At 45.6% G+C, this 17,453-nt stretch overlaps 2 protein-coding genes across 2 annotated transcripts in view; one reads left to right on the top strand and one right to left on the bottom strand.

The window, feature by feature from the left end:
* Positions 1-4,106, bottom strand: part of LOC147905943 (ATPase GET3B-like) — a 221,915-nt gene extending 217,809 nt beyond the window's left edge. The window contains exon 1 of the mRNA XM_087375746.1: positions 4,092-4,106. The gene's annotated coding sequence lies outside the window, so the exon portion shown is untranslated. The remainder of the gene's footprint in view (positions 1-4,091) is intronic.
* Positions 1-17,020, top strand: part of LOC147905942 (NAD(P)-binding Rossmann-fold superfamily protein) — a 120,778-nt gene extending 103,758 nt beyond the window's left edge. Inside the window, exons 9-12 of the mRNA XM_087375754.1 lie at positions 124-247; positions 12,743-12,811; positions 16,026-16,146; positions 16,232-17,020. Coding sequence (XP_087231880.1) covers positions 124-247; positions 12,743-12,811; positions 16,026-16,146; positions 16,232-16,368 — 451 coding nt within the window. The 3' untranslated portion in view covers positions 16,369-17,020. The remainder of the gene's footprint in view (positions 1-123; positions 248-12,742; positions 12,812-16,025; positions 16,147-16,231) is intronic.
* Positions 17,021-17,453: the final 433 nt, after the last annotated feature.

The following is a 17,453-nucleotide window of genomic DNA, read 5'->3' as shown; positions in this document are numbered from 1 at the left end:
GGTCAGAAGATCTAACCTTTTGAGAATGCTTACGTTATACGTACAACAAAGCAGAAATAGGATTACATTTCTCTAAGCATATGACTCATGTGTTTGTTTCTCTCTTTTTTTCCATGTGGCCAGACTTCAACCAGTCCACGTCACCGATGTTGCAGCAGCTTTTGTAACAGCTGTCAAAGATGATGGCAGCAGCATGGGGAAAACCTATGATTTGGGAGGACCAGATGTTTTGACCATGAAAGATCTTGTATGTCTTAGTGGCTCTCCAATTTGCACATTAGTTGCTTGTGCTCGAACGCATTGCTTTGAAAGAATTGTGAGAAAATAATAAATTATCGTTGAATGTTCAGAGAGAGAGAGAGAGAGAGAGAGAGAGAGAGAGAGTCTATTAATTTCCATGGAAGAGCAACAGGTCTATAGGACAGCACAAAAGCCTCTTAGTACATCAGCTTGGGGAGGGCACATGGCAGCTCCCAAAGAGTGCAAAAGCAACTCTGTTTATTTGGAGTACCTACATAATAATCTAATAAAGCATAATCGGCCATACATCAGTTTAAGACTCAGTTTTTCGGTTCAGATTTAAATTCTCTGATAACTGCTATGCCTTCATGGTATACTGCCCATTTCCCATCTTTCCTCGCAGCCTTTACTTCGGCTAATTCTGCTGCTTTGTTCTTCAATTGAGCCTGTGTGAGCTCCATACCTTTGCTCCTTTCAACTTGGATGATTGGTGGAGAAGCTTGACCTTTAAGTTACGTGATTTGAGTGTGATGACAGCTTGTCCTCAAGAATGTTTGATATTAGTTGCTCCCTCTTCATCAGCATCGTAATCATCATCAGCCTTCCATTCAATGTTGGGCTTGGCTGCTTGACATGTGCTAAGGTTTCACTAAAGAGTCGTCCTCTTTGTACCAATTTTTGGGGAGCCCTCCTATTCGAATCTTCAAGGCATTTTCACATCTAGCTTTGTGTTCCTTGATCTCTTCTTGAAATATCAGTTTTATTTGCCTTTGTTACCAGTTGAGATCGTATCCTCATACACTTACTTGGGGGTCATCTTCTCCGGCCCGATCTTCACGATGAGACCAGCGATGCAGGCTAGATTGAGCAGGGGATACGCCTCACTGGCTCGGCTAGAGAGACAATGCTTCCACTCCCGCTTTCAGGACCCTCGGACCAAGGCTCTTCTCTTCGACTCCTTGGTCCGACCAGCCGGTATGTATGGCAGCCCTTGTTGGGGGCCTGACATGTCAGAGATAGAGTGGACACGGGTGGAGCCCTGCAGATCCTCATGCTCTCACGGATGATCCGGGGGAAACCGTCTGTACCACATCACATCATTTAGGCTGAGTTTGGTGCTTCTCCACTCCAGCTAGATGCAACCTTTCAGACCATCACATATCTACACCGGGTTAGATCATATGGGGACTGCACATTAGGGAGACAGAGGTTGCCATGGTTGGCTCTCGATTCCTCCATGAGGTTGGCAGTAGAGGGAGACGAGTGATGTTGGTATGCACGGACTCACAGATGGTTTGTGAGACTAGGGTTCCACATCGATAGGATACCTTCTTTTCAGTACAATTTAGATGCCCCTCCGGTACTCCCACCCATCATCCCGATCGGGCCACAGACCAACCAGGTCATTCGAGAGGATCTCCTGCAGCTACATACCTTTAGGACCTTGGTTGGAGTTGAGGGAGCTTCGAGTGAAGCTGAGTTTCTACAAAGATTACTGTCTTCGTATTTCGGAGGAGGGATTCATCACACCACTGGGGTACACTGAGCTTCATATGCCTCATTCACTACGGATCTCCATCGGACAGTTTCGGGTATCATCACACCGCCTCCGCATAGAGAGCGGCAGAGTAGAGGGGATTCCTAGGGAGCATCGCTTATGCATATTGTGCGACTGTCAGGACGTTGAGTCAGAGGAGCATTTTATTTGCAAGTGCCCAATGTACTACGAGATCTGAGGTCGCTACCATTGCCTCTTTAGAGACAACTCCTGGCTCGTTTCCAGATTCCTCGCCTACCGAGATCAAAGATGCCTCGCGGCCTTCATTCACGAGGGGGTCCGACACAGAGAGTACTCACTCAGGCGATGGCCACATCATCCGACACCTCTTAGAGCAGGATCACAGAGTTCTTCCCATCGAGTGACATTGATCGTCCAATCTCTAGCCGCAGACGTGGCAGAGATCCCTACCCGACGATCGCAGCACGACACACGAGACATCGAGGGGACACACAGATCACTCTGGGGGACCTCTCGTCATTGTTTAGACCTGGGATACGTCCCACGAGAGTCACGGTGGCTCTGGTCTTGCGTCGAGTCTCGTCCAGGAGACCGAGACGCACGGCACCCCTTGATGGGCGCCAGCATCCCATCGCCGGCTATGCACCAGCCAGGGCGACATGACATACGGAGGAGTCCGCTCCACTCCAGTCCTTTCCTTTTCATTGTTACATCTAGATGTATTTGATTATGTATGATCAAACTTAGGATTCAGCACGGGTGATGATGCTCATTTCAGTAGCTCCACCCTTACTGTGATTTGTATCAGGTTTTCTTTCAGTCTCATAGACCCATCGGTCTTCCGAAGACTCTAATTAAATTTCTTTCTTTCTTTCAACCTCCACAATGACTTTCATCTTAAAGAGAGAAAGAAAGAAAGAAAGTTGTATTAACGTCTTCAAGAGGCCTCGCGGGCCTATGAGACAAAGTACAGTCAGCATAATAACTCATACACACCACCATGGCCTGAAGCAAAGGACTTGCTAAGGCCATTGCTGAGTGCTAAGCTAAGCTAATGATCTCAAAAACCCTCAAAACTCCAAGTCACACTCTCTGGAACTCTCAAGAGACTCTAGTAGGTATTGCAAAAGCTCCGAGGATATATCCAGGAGTCGTGGTATCTCTCCGATAGGAAGCAAAGATGTCATGTATCTATAGCTGCTTTCTCCTATCATGGTGGGGGGCGTGGTCTCTGGGATCTCTGTATCTGATGGGTTTCATTGGTTTGATCTCCTCCAGCTCGGCAGGCGACATCAAAATGCTGGAGGAATCAGGTTGGATTGACCCTACTATTGTATTTGGGAAGTTTAATTTTTCCTGGGGGATGCTTGCCTTGATTGGTATTGTTGTTGCAGCCAAAACTGTTGCGATGATTAAAGAAATTATTCCCATCTACTCTGAGTCTAAGTGGCGGAGATTCGAGAGGCTACATATTATCATGGGGTCCAGGATGATCAGGGGTAAATCGTCGATTCCTCACCAAATCATACAGGCTGAGTTCACTATGACACCATTGCAGATTGATGCCATCTTCTGGACAGTGATATATCTACACAGGGTATATGGGCCTTATCCTGATGGAGATTACTGAGATTGGTAGTAGAGTCATCCAGACGACTAGGTGAGAGTGCGATCAGCATAGCTTGGTATGCACGTATCTCCGAATAATTTCGGTCTCACAGCATTCACATGGACCATCTCCCCCCTTTCAGTATAGTCTAGACTCCCCATCCCTCGAGATCCCACGAGATGAGATCAACAGCATCATATGGTTGGACTTACTCCATAGTTATATACATCACGGACTTGGGAGGGGACCAAGAGTTCCCTACCAAGTTCCAGTTTTACCGCGACCACTTCCTGAGAGTATCATATGATGGGACTGATCATCAGGCCCCAGTATCTAGAGGACAGGCGAGTTACCCATGCACTGAGGATTGCCATAGGGCATATGCAAGTCTCGTCTCACGAGGTGAGGATCGAGGCAGGGAGGGCCACGGGCACGCCTAGAGAGCACTGGATTTCTAGGTTATGGACACTAGTAGCAGTGGACCCTGCTTACTATGAGATCCAAGGACGCGCACTACTACTAGGAGGGGCACAAATTCGATCCACTCTCCCGATTGATCCACTTCCGCAATCAGGTGTGTGTTGGTCGTGTGAGTCGTGTCCTAGCTGTGTGTCATCGTGAAGCTAGATCACGCGAAAACTGTCTCGAGATATGTATATGTATGTACTATCTCCACTAGCTCCCCTCGATATGTGAAGCTATGCTGCCGGAGTACTACTGCACGTGAGGTGTTGAAAATCATGACCTTGGTCTTGCCAAGGTTAACCGTCAGGTCTCTCTCTTTGCATAACACCTCTAGAGCCTCAAGATGCCATTGTAAGCCTGCTGTAGAGGAGGAGATGAGAACCATGTCATCTGCATACAGTAGGATCTGTATCATCAAGTCCGCAAGTAGGGATCCCTCTCCTCCTAGGCGGTCAATGAATGTTGTGATCTCGTCACTATAAAGCCCAAAGAGGCTTGGAGAGAGTGGGCATCCTTGCTTCACCCCAATCGTGCTCTCAACCCAATCTACCAAACCTCCAGGTGCATGTACTCGCCTGCTGAGAGACTCATATAGGGTCATTACACTCCAGATCATGACTTCTAGTATCTGCATCTCCTGAAGTCTCCATATCAGTCAGGCTCGTGGGACTGTCAAAAGCCTTCCGAAAGTCTACGAAGCAACCATACACTTTCTGGGATGTGGACCTTGCCTCTTCAATGACTGCTCGTAAGGTGAAATGTGATCAAGGGTGGAGTGCTGCCGTTGGAAACATTGCTCGACCCATTGCTCGTTGCCCATGTACCTCAGTATAGGAGCTGATCTCTCACTGTAACATCGATCCATATATCTTGGCCAGTGTATGACGTATCATGAGCGTGCGGTAATTTCCCATATCCATTGGGTCTCTTGCTTTGTGTATCAGCACAATGGTAGTGGTGCTCCAAGCAGAAAGAAAGCCAAGATATACCGCATGATTAAGCATCTGTCCTAGGATCTCATGCCCATGTGCAAAGTATTCCGTCCTCAATCCCTCATGATCCGTGGCTTTCGGTTGTGGAGCCGGTGTAGCGCAGCTCGTACATTCTGTGCAGTTAACAAGGAGAACGTGGTGGGCTTGGGTAAGGAAGACAAGTCTAGCGGTGATTGCTTGGGGCATCGTAGAGCGGGGTTGCATATGTGTGCCAAACCCTTGGATCGGTAATAGGAATGGGTGACTTACCCCCAGAAAGGAGCCCCCATCCAAAGGTGAAAATATCTAATCACCTCATCCACCTGATGTGAGAGGAAAGATCGTCTCTTCTAGCGAGTCACTCGACGTAACATGTGCTGTGCCTCAATCCTCGTAAGGCGTCCTTGTAAGGCGCCCCAGGGCTTGCTCCTATATGAGATGGGATCTCATCTCTCGGCACTCATCATCGAACCACGGATTTTGGGGCATCTTCCCCGCTGGGGAGCGTAATGTAGATCAGGTCTTGGGGAAGAATTTAACTGTGGCATCCTAAACCACTGTTACCAGAGTGTTTGAGGCATGGGAGGTCTTGCATAGTCTCCAAGAGAGTTTGGCAGCTCATGGGATAGGTGACTCATGTACATTGTATCAAGGGCATGGTCAAAGTGCACCTGGACCCGAGTGGAGGCTAGTGGGCTCTGTCCGATGGCCAGCATGGGGACTGAGACCAGATAGGAGTGGTCAGCGCCTAGTGGGGGGGTGGGCACAGTGAGATCATGTATATGTGACACAAAGGTTGGGGATCCCAATAGGTAATCCACTGTACTCGATCCTCCTCCATGTGGGAATCAGGTGAGCTCCCCTGACAACAGGCATTTGAGAAGACCGTTGTATATAATCAGATTGTGGACTGCTCCCATATCCAGTAGATGTCAGCTGTATGCAGTAACGTTTGGTGCATCATCTGAATGTCTTGCTATTCCAAGCTCTATCAGGTCTATCTCCGGCACTCTTAGGTGATTGCTGTCAACCGAAAAATTCCCACTTTCAAAGCCAATACTTAGTGGCTTGAAGCTGCACTTCAAAGCTGTCCCTTGCTGGGAAGTGTAGCACACTCAGAATGTCTGCCCAAACTAGCCAATGCTTGGCTCAACAATGCATATACCCCACTGAAATTACCTCTATTTGTCCAAAACAGCAAATGGAAGAACTCCATGGGCTGTTTATGCACTCGGGGGTGCAAAAAACAAGCTGTCCCTTCACAAAGCTGCTTGAAACAGATTCAAAACAGCAAGTAGACAACTCCAGAAGCACAAAAACAGTCCCAAATGATTTGAACAGCTGGTAAACAGGAAAAAATTCCCAAATTTCACCTCGAAACATGTGCTGCTTGTGAAAAACAGGTACCTCTGCTTAGAAATTCGTGCTGCAGCAAAAACAACATTAGGAAGTGGTCGCCCAGTGCTGTAGCAGCTCCAAAAGCTCTTAGAAAGAAGTGACTGGGGCAGCAAATGTAGCAAAATAGATCTGACAACCAGCAGCTGTTTTGTTTTAAAAACTGCTTCAAAATGCACCAAATCTGCTCCAGATCAAGTCACCTTGTTGTAGAAGCTGTTCAGGAAGTGAGAAACTGTAAAAGAACAGTTTGACCTGTTCTGGGATCGACAAAACCAGTTCAGAAATACCAAAACTTATTTCGCCTGCTTAGAAACGTACTCCAAAATGCTGCAACAGGGCTGGAAACTGATGGTGCCTGCTGTGGACAGCAAAAAACAGGTTCAAACAGGGCAAAAACAAGTGGAGACCGGCATAGAAATGGGCTCAAAAGAAAACAAATCAGCTCCAGAGTCAATTGCCTAACGTTGGAGCAGTATGTGGAGCTCTCATGTTGAAAAAGTGGCGGCTGACAGCAAAAACAAACTGATTTCATACTTTCTTTGAGACAAAAATGCTCCATGGGTGCCGGGGAGGTGCTAGGGAGTAAGGGAAACCTAGCTTTAATACCAAATGCTGGTAATGGAAGCAAGTGTGCAAGGTAACATGAAGCTGAAAATGGAATTGCAGCAACAAGAATGAAAGAGAACACTAGGGTAGTCATAGAGACCAAACCCTAGGTTGGACCCTAAGTAGGGTCAAAACATGTGTAGTTAACTAATGTTGGGGGGAAAAGACCTTATAAAGGGAAAAATTGCCCCATGGTTGTTCAATTTCCTTTGGGCCGGTTCGGACGGCCAGGGCATAGGTTGCTTGGTAGATTGTGATCATGCCGCCGCAGGCTTACCTGGGCATCATCGATCTGGAGATGCAGAGCAACAGATCGCCCCGGTTCTGAAGAGTGTACGGCGAAGCTCTTATATTGGAGCTCAACCAAGCTTTCTTTAGCAGGCAGAGCTCTAGTAGCCAACTGGGTTCTCTTAGCCATGGCCTAGTACATAGCCTCTTGCTGGTGTTTTCATAGGGGATGCATGGGTTAGCTCAAGCGCCTAGTGCGCAATTTCCTTTGGGCTGAGTTCGGATGGCACGAGGAACACCAGGGCCCGGGTTGCTTGGTAGAATGTGAGCAGGGCCCTTTTGGGCAAGTTAGTGTTTCATGGCTTTACCTCAGGTGCAAAGCCTTGGAAGCTCCTCTTGTAGAGGGGGCTTCTCAAGAACACCCCACACACATGTGATTAGTGGCAGCAATCTTACCATTGGCTTTTTTCAGAGGCTCCTCTCACGGGGAAGGGATCCCTACTGATGAGGAGCCTTTCCAGGATATGGTAGAGATTGGCAGGAGGACTTGTACGGGCCCCTCCCCGCTGCAAGAGGAGTTTGAGCACCACCACTCATTTGGCACCCATAGGCTCGAGATCACGGCGGCTGTGTGCTCGGGTAGCAAACACATATAGGTTGTACTGAGTGGGATAGCGGGTTGGCCAGTTCTTTCGGGACCTCCCACCTGGACCCAAAGATGAGACACAAGGCTCTCTCCCACATTAGAGGAGCCGGACTTCGGATGAGAGAGATAGACGCAGCCATACTAGAGCTATGGAGGGAAGCCTTGCAGACCTGGGCACACGGTTGTTGATTGGGCCAGTTCTTTAGGACGGGTTTCTGATGAGGTAAGGTAAGCAGTCGAGTCAGCTTCTTCAGGGTGGGGACTAGGGGACTATGACAGGGGAGGACCCAGAAATGGAAGGAAGCATAGATTCACTTGACTGGTAGCTAATTAGGGTAGTTGGCCAATTAGGCAAGGCTTGGTTTATAGATCCTCCCAGCATTTCGGACCAGGAGGTCCCCCCCTGGCAACTCTAGTTGTGGGAGGGTCGGCCCCTTTTGGAGGTGCAGTGGGATCCAAGAAAGTTGTTCTGGCCATCCCGGGAAGGCCATACAGAGAGAGGGGAGGAGGTTTCCTTCTTCTCCTACACGACCCGGATAGGATGGCGACTATAGATGGAGGCATCATCTTGGACCCCTTCAGGGGGAAACATTGGGTAGTACAACAAGTATCTCAGGAGGTTCACTCACATTTCTAGATGAGGCTCTGGTCCACTCTGCAACCATGGAAGATCTCGCACTTCTTTTGGTTGATAGCCCCATAGGCCCTTGGCTGGAGTAGATGTGAGTGGATGAGCGGTATCATTGCTGCTTGGATGGTTTGTTGGAGATGATCCTACACTGCCTTTGGAGCTCCTTGAGCGCCCATAGGATCTGGCTAGGATCCCTCCAGATCGTAGCCCAGATGTAGAATCTTCACCGGGGCTCCATAGGGCATGACGGCCTTGTTGACATGGGAGGTTATGCCTTCCACATTGATGAGGTCTCCCTAGCTTACAGAATACACAGGCAATGCATACATCGGATCAAACTACATGACGCGACCCCGCCAGCCCAACACCTGCCTCTCTTGGCTCCAGACGATGGTGTGTGGGAGACAGTAGCCAGCATCATGGCGTGGAACATCTGGGTTGCACGTTGCATCCTACTGATGGGGGGACATCAGGTTCCACCGACAGCCACTCTGGTTGCTATTTGGCAAGATATCATCTATACTCTGTGCGCCACCTAGGAGTATAGGCCATTGGACTCTACATCGACCACCGAAAGGCGGGAGTGTTTGTGCAATGCATGGCATGCAAGAGTTTTCTACATTCATGCCGCGAGAGATTCGCTACTTGTATAGTCCTCCCCCTGGTTGTTAGCCCCTATCCATGAGACACCCTAGGTAGTGAGTTGGGTTCTCGGGAGGCAGGATGACCTTTGCCAGGCTTGAGGGGGTTTCTTCTTTTCTGGTCGGCACCTTCAGGACAGCCGACTTGTATGGTTTCTGTGTTTCCAAGCATTAATAGAAAGTCCCTTTTTTCTGTCTTAAAAAAAGAGAAGAAGCCTTTTTACTACCTTGATAGAGATGATGTCCTCCAAACTCTCAAAATCTACCAGGATGAGGACTTTCTAATCCATGCTCTGTCCATAGAACTGGAACATAGTTCTGCTGATGTTTGATCTCCTCGATGCCCATGAATGTCGTCTTTGTGGGGTTGAAGTTGAAACTGGGCCAATTGGGTGGCCATCTTCCCATGGAGCTTCTTGAAGTGCAGGCAATCTTGCTTGAGATGACGGTGCACATGACAATAGTAGCATTTGTTTTCCTTGTTATAACTGGCCCAAGTCTTGACATCTAGGAATTTGCCATGGATATTGCTGCCCTTTGTGGTCTTACCAGACTATTATCTATTACCAGATTTCTTCCCACCATCGGAATTGTTGTCTGAGGAGAAGATGGAATCTTGGTACTTCTTATGGAGTGTCTACTTGGGTCCTTGTTGACCCTTGCTCATGAGCTCAAAATTATGCACAAGCTCATACCTTGGGGATGGAAATTGCACACATACCACTCAATTTCAGTCTGCAGCCTGTTGGAAGTATAGGGTCGATGCTCCATGTGTAAGCCCAAATGGGGAGATCTTAGGGGCTTGATACCTCAGGATGCATCAGTAGGGGGATGGGCTGAGACTGTTATGTGGGCAGCAAGATGGACAGCCATGTGGGCAGCAAGATGGCTGCCACATGGAGAGCAGACAGAAATCCTCTTTGGTATTATTTTTGGGCAACCACACGAGCCACTCACACCAGCACAATGGGCTGGCATAGGGGCACAAAGCTGCTGCAGTGCGCAGCAAGGAAAGGACCAGCAACAGGGCTGCCAGCAGAGATAGAACACCTAGTCGGCAGAAGCAGGTCTATACAGCAGCTACAGCAGTACGACAGGCTGTACAAGAGGTGCTGGAGCAGTACTGGTACAGCAGGACTGCTCCGATCAAGCAAAAAGAAGCAGGTGCAGGGCCAGCAAAGGGCACCTGCTAGAGCGCTATAGGGTTGACTGGAAGCACCGCTAGTCAGCAGTTTGCTTTTGTCTTTCAGGTCGGCTGGAGCAGGGGGCTGCAATTCGGCCAGATCTGGTTGGCCAAATCTGGGGTCTGGTCGGCTGATTCAAGAGGGCATTCAGCCCTATATATTTCAGGGGTTCCATCCATCAATCGAGTACTTAGCCTTCAGATAATTCTGGAGCAGTGAAGAGCAATAGAGCCCCTAGAGATCACCATCTTGACAGAGAGTTCTTGCAGGAGCCTAAGTCCTTAACATCTACAGAAGACCTAGGTGCAGACCTACGCCTATAAGAGAGGATAAGGACTGCGAAGGGGAGCTTTGTCTGTAGTTTCTATGAGAGCATTTCTTTGCAGGAGTGCTCAGCCTTGAGCAGCTACTGAAGCCTACATGGAGGCACGTGGCAGAACAGAGAGAGTCTACCTGAGAGGGTGCAGTGAAGAGAGGTACCTGACCTCGGTGACTGTTTGCTGAAGGTGTTGGTAGTTTATTGGCAGTTTTTGTACTTATACCTACCTTGATATGTATTCTTTTTTGGTTGTACATCTGCGTACTCTTTCTCTTCAAGTTCTGAAAATGTTCTTTGTCCATCTCTTCTCCTAATTCTGCATTTAGATGTCTTGTTTGCAAGGGCATTCATCTACACATTGCGCTAGCTTGCTACATTCTAGACAAATGTACGTCTGTTTTCCAACACAGCCCATTAAGAAATTTCATGGTTTTGTCCTGCTTCTCTTTAGTAATGGGATGGTCACCTATGTGAATTGTTTGGCATAATGGTTGACCGATTGGGAGGGCCCTTGGGAAAGCTTGAAGAATTGAAAATCTAGGTGTTGTGATTGTAGGGATCATGTCCTGATGTCCCTCTGGATTGCCAGCCACTCGGGGCTGTTTGCATCATCGCATCATAATGATCCACCCACCACTTGTGCTACCATGTGACGGCTTCACCTAACTGATACATGGAGGCCAAAATACACACTTTGTTGTTCTTGCGGGGACTATCGATAAGTAACTTTAAATTTGATTGAGCCATGGGCCAATTTTGCAATTGTACCTTTGAAAATCTTATTTTTCCGGGAGGGAGCATTTTGGCCCATCTCCAGATTCTTTGATTCGTGAGGTTTGATGAGAGAGAGCAGTGTCTGATCCCGCTCTTTTTTGTGCTGCCCAAATGCGCTTTGCTTTGGCCTCTTAGACGACTTCCTTTGCTTCTTGGGTAGAGTATTTAGTGTTATTGCTGAGCCAAAAGGATGAATACAACTGTTGCCTTTATGCAGGAGAACAAGCTGAATAAAGGGAGTACCCTTCTTGTGAGGAGGGAGACGGAGGGAGGCTCTGTGTTTGCTATCCAGTGTGAAGGTCCCTTTTTAATTATTTAGGGCAGACCATAGTTTTTTCCATACGTTTCCATACGGCTTACCATAGGATATGGAAATATGGGAAAATGCCCCTGGCTGAACCATATGCGGCCCTAAAATTTTCTTACTTTCAAAACATAAGGTATAGGAAACTTTATAAACAAGTTCACTCTTCAAGTTCCAACTACCTATGCATTCCAAAAATATATCTTAAACCATAAACAGTTATAGAGTCTAGATTCACAAACTTTGAAAGACAGTAGACTTATCACTTCATGCATGATTCATCAGTTGTCAAATACATAAATGATCAAGGATAGAAGAGTCATGAGACTTAAATCTTTTTTCAAAAGTCCAGGAAAACCTTCCGAGTTCCAACTTTGAACTTTCAAGCATTAAAGCTGAAAACTCTAAAAACCTAGGCCAAAAGAAACGAGACTGCAAAAAAGGAATGAGGCTAAAACAGTCAAAGACTCTAGCTTCAGTGTGCTAGCTCTAGAGTCTCAATGGTCAACTTCTTCCTCTTCCTCTCCCTCACCATCATCATCATAAAAAATTCCCCAACCCAAAAAAAAAGAGAGGCTCTAGTCACGTTTTCATGCATCTTTTTTTCAGACACTTGCAAAGGTTTGGTATCTATACCATACACGAATGGAAAAAACTCGGGGGGCAGATCTATCGTTAAGTGTGTGGCCAATTTTGCCACAGAATGGCCCAACTTACTTCAGATCTGACATCTGCCACATGGCAGCCCGACTGTACTGCTAACCTGTTGACGTTACCTGTACTTCCACTGCATGTGCCCTGTGCTTGGTATCTGTTGTCCCGTACCTATCCAGTTGTACCAGCCTGTGGGTGATGTTGTAGGCTGTACAACCTGTATGGATGCTATCCTGCATCTCTTGCTGTCCTGGGCTGCAGGGGTGCTACAGAGCTTCAAGTAAGGCAGCCATGCCATGGGCTTGCAAATGCCCATGACACATGAGCTGTCTTTTGAATATGGACATATTTTTTTAGAGATAATCCTTGGATTTGATCTCTTTCTTCCAAAGCTTGTCTAGTAAAGTTTGTGTAAAAAGATCTATAATGGCCACCTCTGTGGTCAAATGATCGATTTAATGTATGTATGTATGCATGTAGAGAGAGAGAGAGAGAGAGAGAGAGAGAGAGAGCGTGTTGTTGACTATTTTGTTTTAAAACAATGCTCCTATAGGTCCTTTTGATGTTTGAAACTATTCGGGAGCATCCTCGAACATTTTATATGCCTATTGGTGTAGCAAAGGTAAAGCTATATGCCTTTCTGTTGTGATGAGTATTTCTTCTACTAATGGATTTAGAAAATTTCAAAACAATTGAAAGTGGTTGGTTGGTGCTATCAAAGTTCTGCTAAAATATACTTCAATTTTTTATTATATGATCTTTTGAATACTTGGTGTTAGGCAGCTACGAATATAAAGAACTTTGGATCTAGTTTAAAGAACTTTCTTTTGGCCTAAGCTTAAAGTTGACGTCGAACGTTCTGTTCGAAAACCATGCCAACTTAACAAAGCTAAGCGCTTGAGGTGTGGTGGCTTGTTGCATCATTTGGAGATATGTAAAAAGAAATGGCAGAGTATTTCCATGGACTTACAAAGTAAGATTACCACCAACCTTTCATGGTTATGATGGATTCAGATGATGATTGATTGACTCACCAAATTGTCAGTCATTCTTATTTACAAGAGAATATTTCAGTCACTCAACTTTCCCACCTGTTCATGGAAAATTTGTTTAGCTTATATTGCTTGCCAGCGAAATAGTTATTGGCATAGATGCTAATTTACTGGGCATTCTTGGACAGGTGTGTTCAAGAGATTGGACACTCAGCTCAATATGAGTTTGGTAGAGCCGTATGAGTAGTTGGCTTACAAGATGTCAAGGTTGGTATTGCAGCTGATTGGTCGAAACAGCAACAAGATATGTTGTAGTTTGCAAGGGAGAGCATAAAGACTGCTCAAGATTTTGCACGGCTTTATGCTAATCAGAAGATATGTTGGAGTTTGCAAGGAAGAGCATAAAGAGGCTCAAGATACAGCACAGGTTTATGCTAATCAGAAGCAGTCACCTCAAGTTCTCTCGGAAAGGCCACTGACTTTGCTATGATCCCTAAAGATTCTTTAGTTATGTGAACTGGTCAGGTCTCTTAAATATCTTCACACTTTTGTGCTCTTTTCTTGATCCTTAAAAAGATCAATGAAGTGGCCTACGAGTTGCATTTACCTAATGTTTGGTACACCCAGTCTTTCATGTTAGTAGACTTAAAGAGAATTGTATGCATGAAATAATCTAGTCTTTGAGGATGAACTCATACAACGTAAGGATCTAACCACCTATATGCTCTATAAACTAGATTGTCTTCTAGATTCTAGGGATAGACAACTTAGGAGCATGATTGTTCTAGACTAAAGGTGAAGTAGAGGGATCACTGAGAAGAGGATAGTACTTGGAAAAGTACTGATTTTGTGTAGCGCCGATTCCCAAAGTTTATGTTTGAGTGGTGCTTTGAAAAAGGAGGGAGAACGTTTGGACATAACATGGCTAGTATTATGGAGGTCAGGTTCACCTAGGGTCATGTAACCTAACCCTGGGAGAATTAGGACATGACGTTGATAGTATGGATAGAGCAACAAGGAAACTGCCTTTATAGCGTCAAGGATATGTCATGTTTCATATAGAACTTGAGCATATGCACACTTCAACTTCTCATAAACTAGAATCTCCGAAAACTCTAAAGCAAGAAGGCAATCTTCTCGTCAAATCACACATCACCACCCATGGATCTGCCTATGATCTAGGGGTCAGCTAATGGCTCTACAGTTGGGTAGCCAGATAAAACACTCGGTCGGATTAACTGCAGCTGGCTGATTTGGAAGTTGCTATTATACTCCTCCAGATTTTTTCCCATCATGACTTTAAAGAAATTTCAAACTTATTAGGCTCCTTTGAGGATGAGTTTGGGAATGTTCCTGGATTCATCTAGGTATATGCTTCTGCCGTATTAGCGGACGTGCAAATTTTACCTTGTGAAGTTTTCGTCCAAGTTGCAGCTTGCTGGTATTGCGATAATTCTTTCTATCTTAAATGGTGTTGTGTTGCCCTATCAGCTAGATTTAGATGCTCGTTTGGGAGAGACTAAAGTGAAATCGTTTAGACTTCACAAGTAGCTGTAGCTTGAATGAAGAGATTTTGGACTACTTTTTTATTAGCCTTCTCCTTTAGCGCTAGCCTTCGTCATGGCTGAGTTTGCCCTTCACCTCTGGAGTGCCGACAGAAACGCAATATGAAGACTTTGTCTAAATGGATGCTCAATTATGTGTGCGTGTGTGGATTTGTATGTGTGAGAGCATATTTTTATACTATGGTCTACACCCATTGTTGGGTGTTGATGACGTTAGTGGGGATGTCATAGTAGCTAGTCCCTGTTTGCGTGATGGAGTTTATGGTTTTCAATCTTATGAGTGACTATCGTGAGATTGAAATTGCACTATGTTGTGTTTTAAGAGGATGAGTTTGGCAATCTAGGTATAGGCTCCTTTGAGGACTTCTTTGTGAACTTTGAACTCTGCCCAAGAAAGAGGTGCTTCCATCGTCCTCTAAGTCTTGGCACCAGATACTTCGTGGAAGTAAGCCTTCACAGAAGTAACACTATGAACTTCCGGATAGTTCATCAAGATTAAGTATGCCTCCCACTTAGGCTTCTTTCCCTTCAAAGGAATTATGAGAAAACAGTGGATGTCCATGTGGCACAGCAGGCATTGCAATCTGCTGTAGATGATGCTGCTACTGTTGCAGATAAGCAAGCATCTGGCTCATGCAGCTTAGCTGAGCTGAGCCATGAGAGGGAAGCTGAATCCACAACTTTGTCACGAGAGGGCGCTAGGAGCTAAGGGTAAATAGCTCCCAAAGGATCAGCAAGTGCTCTTATCAAGTGTTTACGGTATCTGGCATTTGGGTCAGGGCAAGGATCTTCCCTGGACTTCTTCCAGACCTGCAAGGTCCCTGAAAATGTGCCGCACACTTGATTAGGTTGTTTGAAGCAGCTTTGTTTTCAGCGCCCTGTTTTTAATTTAGCTTTATTTTCTTTGAAAGAAGTTGTGGTTGGCTTTAAGTGGCTCCCCATCTGTCTTTAACACGTTAATTTTGTTGGGAACGATGTCAGCATGGTAGCCCCTTCCTCATCGTTTTTTTTTCTTTGAAAAGCTATCTGTCATCTCTTTCTAGGTAAATTGGCAAAGGTTCTGCATGAGTGTATACATTTAGAGATGGCTAAATTCCAGAGGCTATGCTGGACATAGTTTATCTAACACTAGTTGTCCCAGGTTCTGGTATGGGCAACAGTATTATTTGAGAGCAATAACTGATGGACATTTACCAGCTGGGGTGCTGAAACCTCAGTGGTACAAAGTAGAGGCCTGTATATTTCATATTGTGATAATTGAGCTTATGGTTCTTTGTAGATGATTGCATTACCGAGAGACTTACTGTTCAAAAAACTCCGGTTGCCAATTTCTTCCCCCCCTACTTATAGTGCCGACTACATCGACATCCTTGAAATTGACCATGTCGTTTCCCCAGGCGGTAAGAACTCGATCCATGTATTTTCCTGCACTGCTCTGAATGATTTTTGGTTTAAGGTATCTCATTCTCTTCATTTGTTGTGCAGCCTTGACCTTCAAGGAATTGGGCATTGTTCCCCGCAAGTTACAGGGAGTTGCAATAGAGCATCTCTATGCATATCGCACGGGTGGTCCATCGGTTGGTGCAACAGTCGGTGAACATATATCTGGTGCAGGATTTTGAATACTGAAGATTCGTTCAGAAGCTGTACAACATGTTTATTGAACACAAATAACTGCCTTTGGATTATATTCTTGTCAAGAATTGCTGTAGATCATATACCAACAAGGGTGTGGCCTCCGTACTTGAACATTTATCCAGTTCGCTCTTGGAATTTATCCACAGAGAAATTTCCCTTCCAAACAGAGAAATAAATATGGTACTCTACCATGAGGCGGATCTTTCTTACTAGATTAGCCCTTGGGCATGAATCGAAAGGCTTATTTTGGCAAGCATCTTACCGTAGACCATATACAAGAAAGCAGACCACAATACCAGAACATTCACCCAGTGGGTATTTGAAATTCATGCAGGAAGAACTTTCCCGAACCATTATGTATGCCTTTAGGCATTTGTCAAACGTTCAGTTTTTGGAAATGTCTTGTCATGAAAATCAAGTAAAACAAATTTTAAATACTTGAAACATGTATATAAGAACAGATGCTATAGGAAGCATCCTTCACCATTTTTATGTGGCTATGCATTGGATATCCAGCACTCCTAAATAGGGTGCACGGATTGTAGCCTAATGGTTCACATCCTTTGGGTACCTTAACACGTGACATGGCCATGGACTTGTTGACCATCTAGGTTGTTGCAACCTCTCCACCAGCGGTTTGGGCTCTAGTGTAGACTTTGGCATGCTTGACTACATAAATTTATTATGTCTAATCAATGGTTGCTAGCTTAATCTTGAGTTCTTACTCAGTTCCTATAATTTAAGGATGACGTCTAGCTTAGTTCTTGTCTGATTTCTATCCCACTTCAAATCATCTTAAGAACTAAATAAGGGGTCAAGGTTGGTTGAGGGGGATGGTGTTAACCTACCATAATGAGGTTAGGGGCAATCTACAAGTTCACCATCTACTATATGGACAACAACTACTCTTATTTGAAACAGGGCAGCTATACAAGGGTCATGCCTCTTGGAACCCATCTACTATGGGAACAGGCAGCTTGCAATACATAGGTAGGATTTGGAGCCGAACTTCATGCAAAGATGGAGAACCAAGCATTACAGCCATGAGGACTATTATGTTGGACACGTA

The sequence above is a fragment of the Dipteris shenzhenensis genome, chromosome 1, assembly GCF_047967505.1.
Source record: "Dipteris shenzhenensis isolate YYH24624 ecotype China chromosome 1, Dip_SZ_1.0, whole genome shotgun sequence".
Lineage (NCBI taxonomy): Eukaryota > Viridiplantae > Streptophyta > Polypodiopsida > Gleicheniales > Dipteridaceae > Dipteris > Dipteris shenzhenensis.
This window is presented reverse-complemented; position numbering and strand designations above follow the sequence as displayed.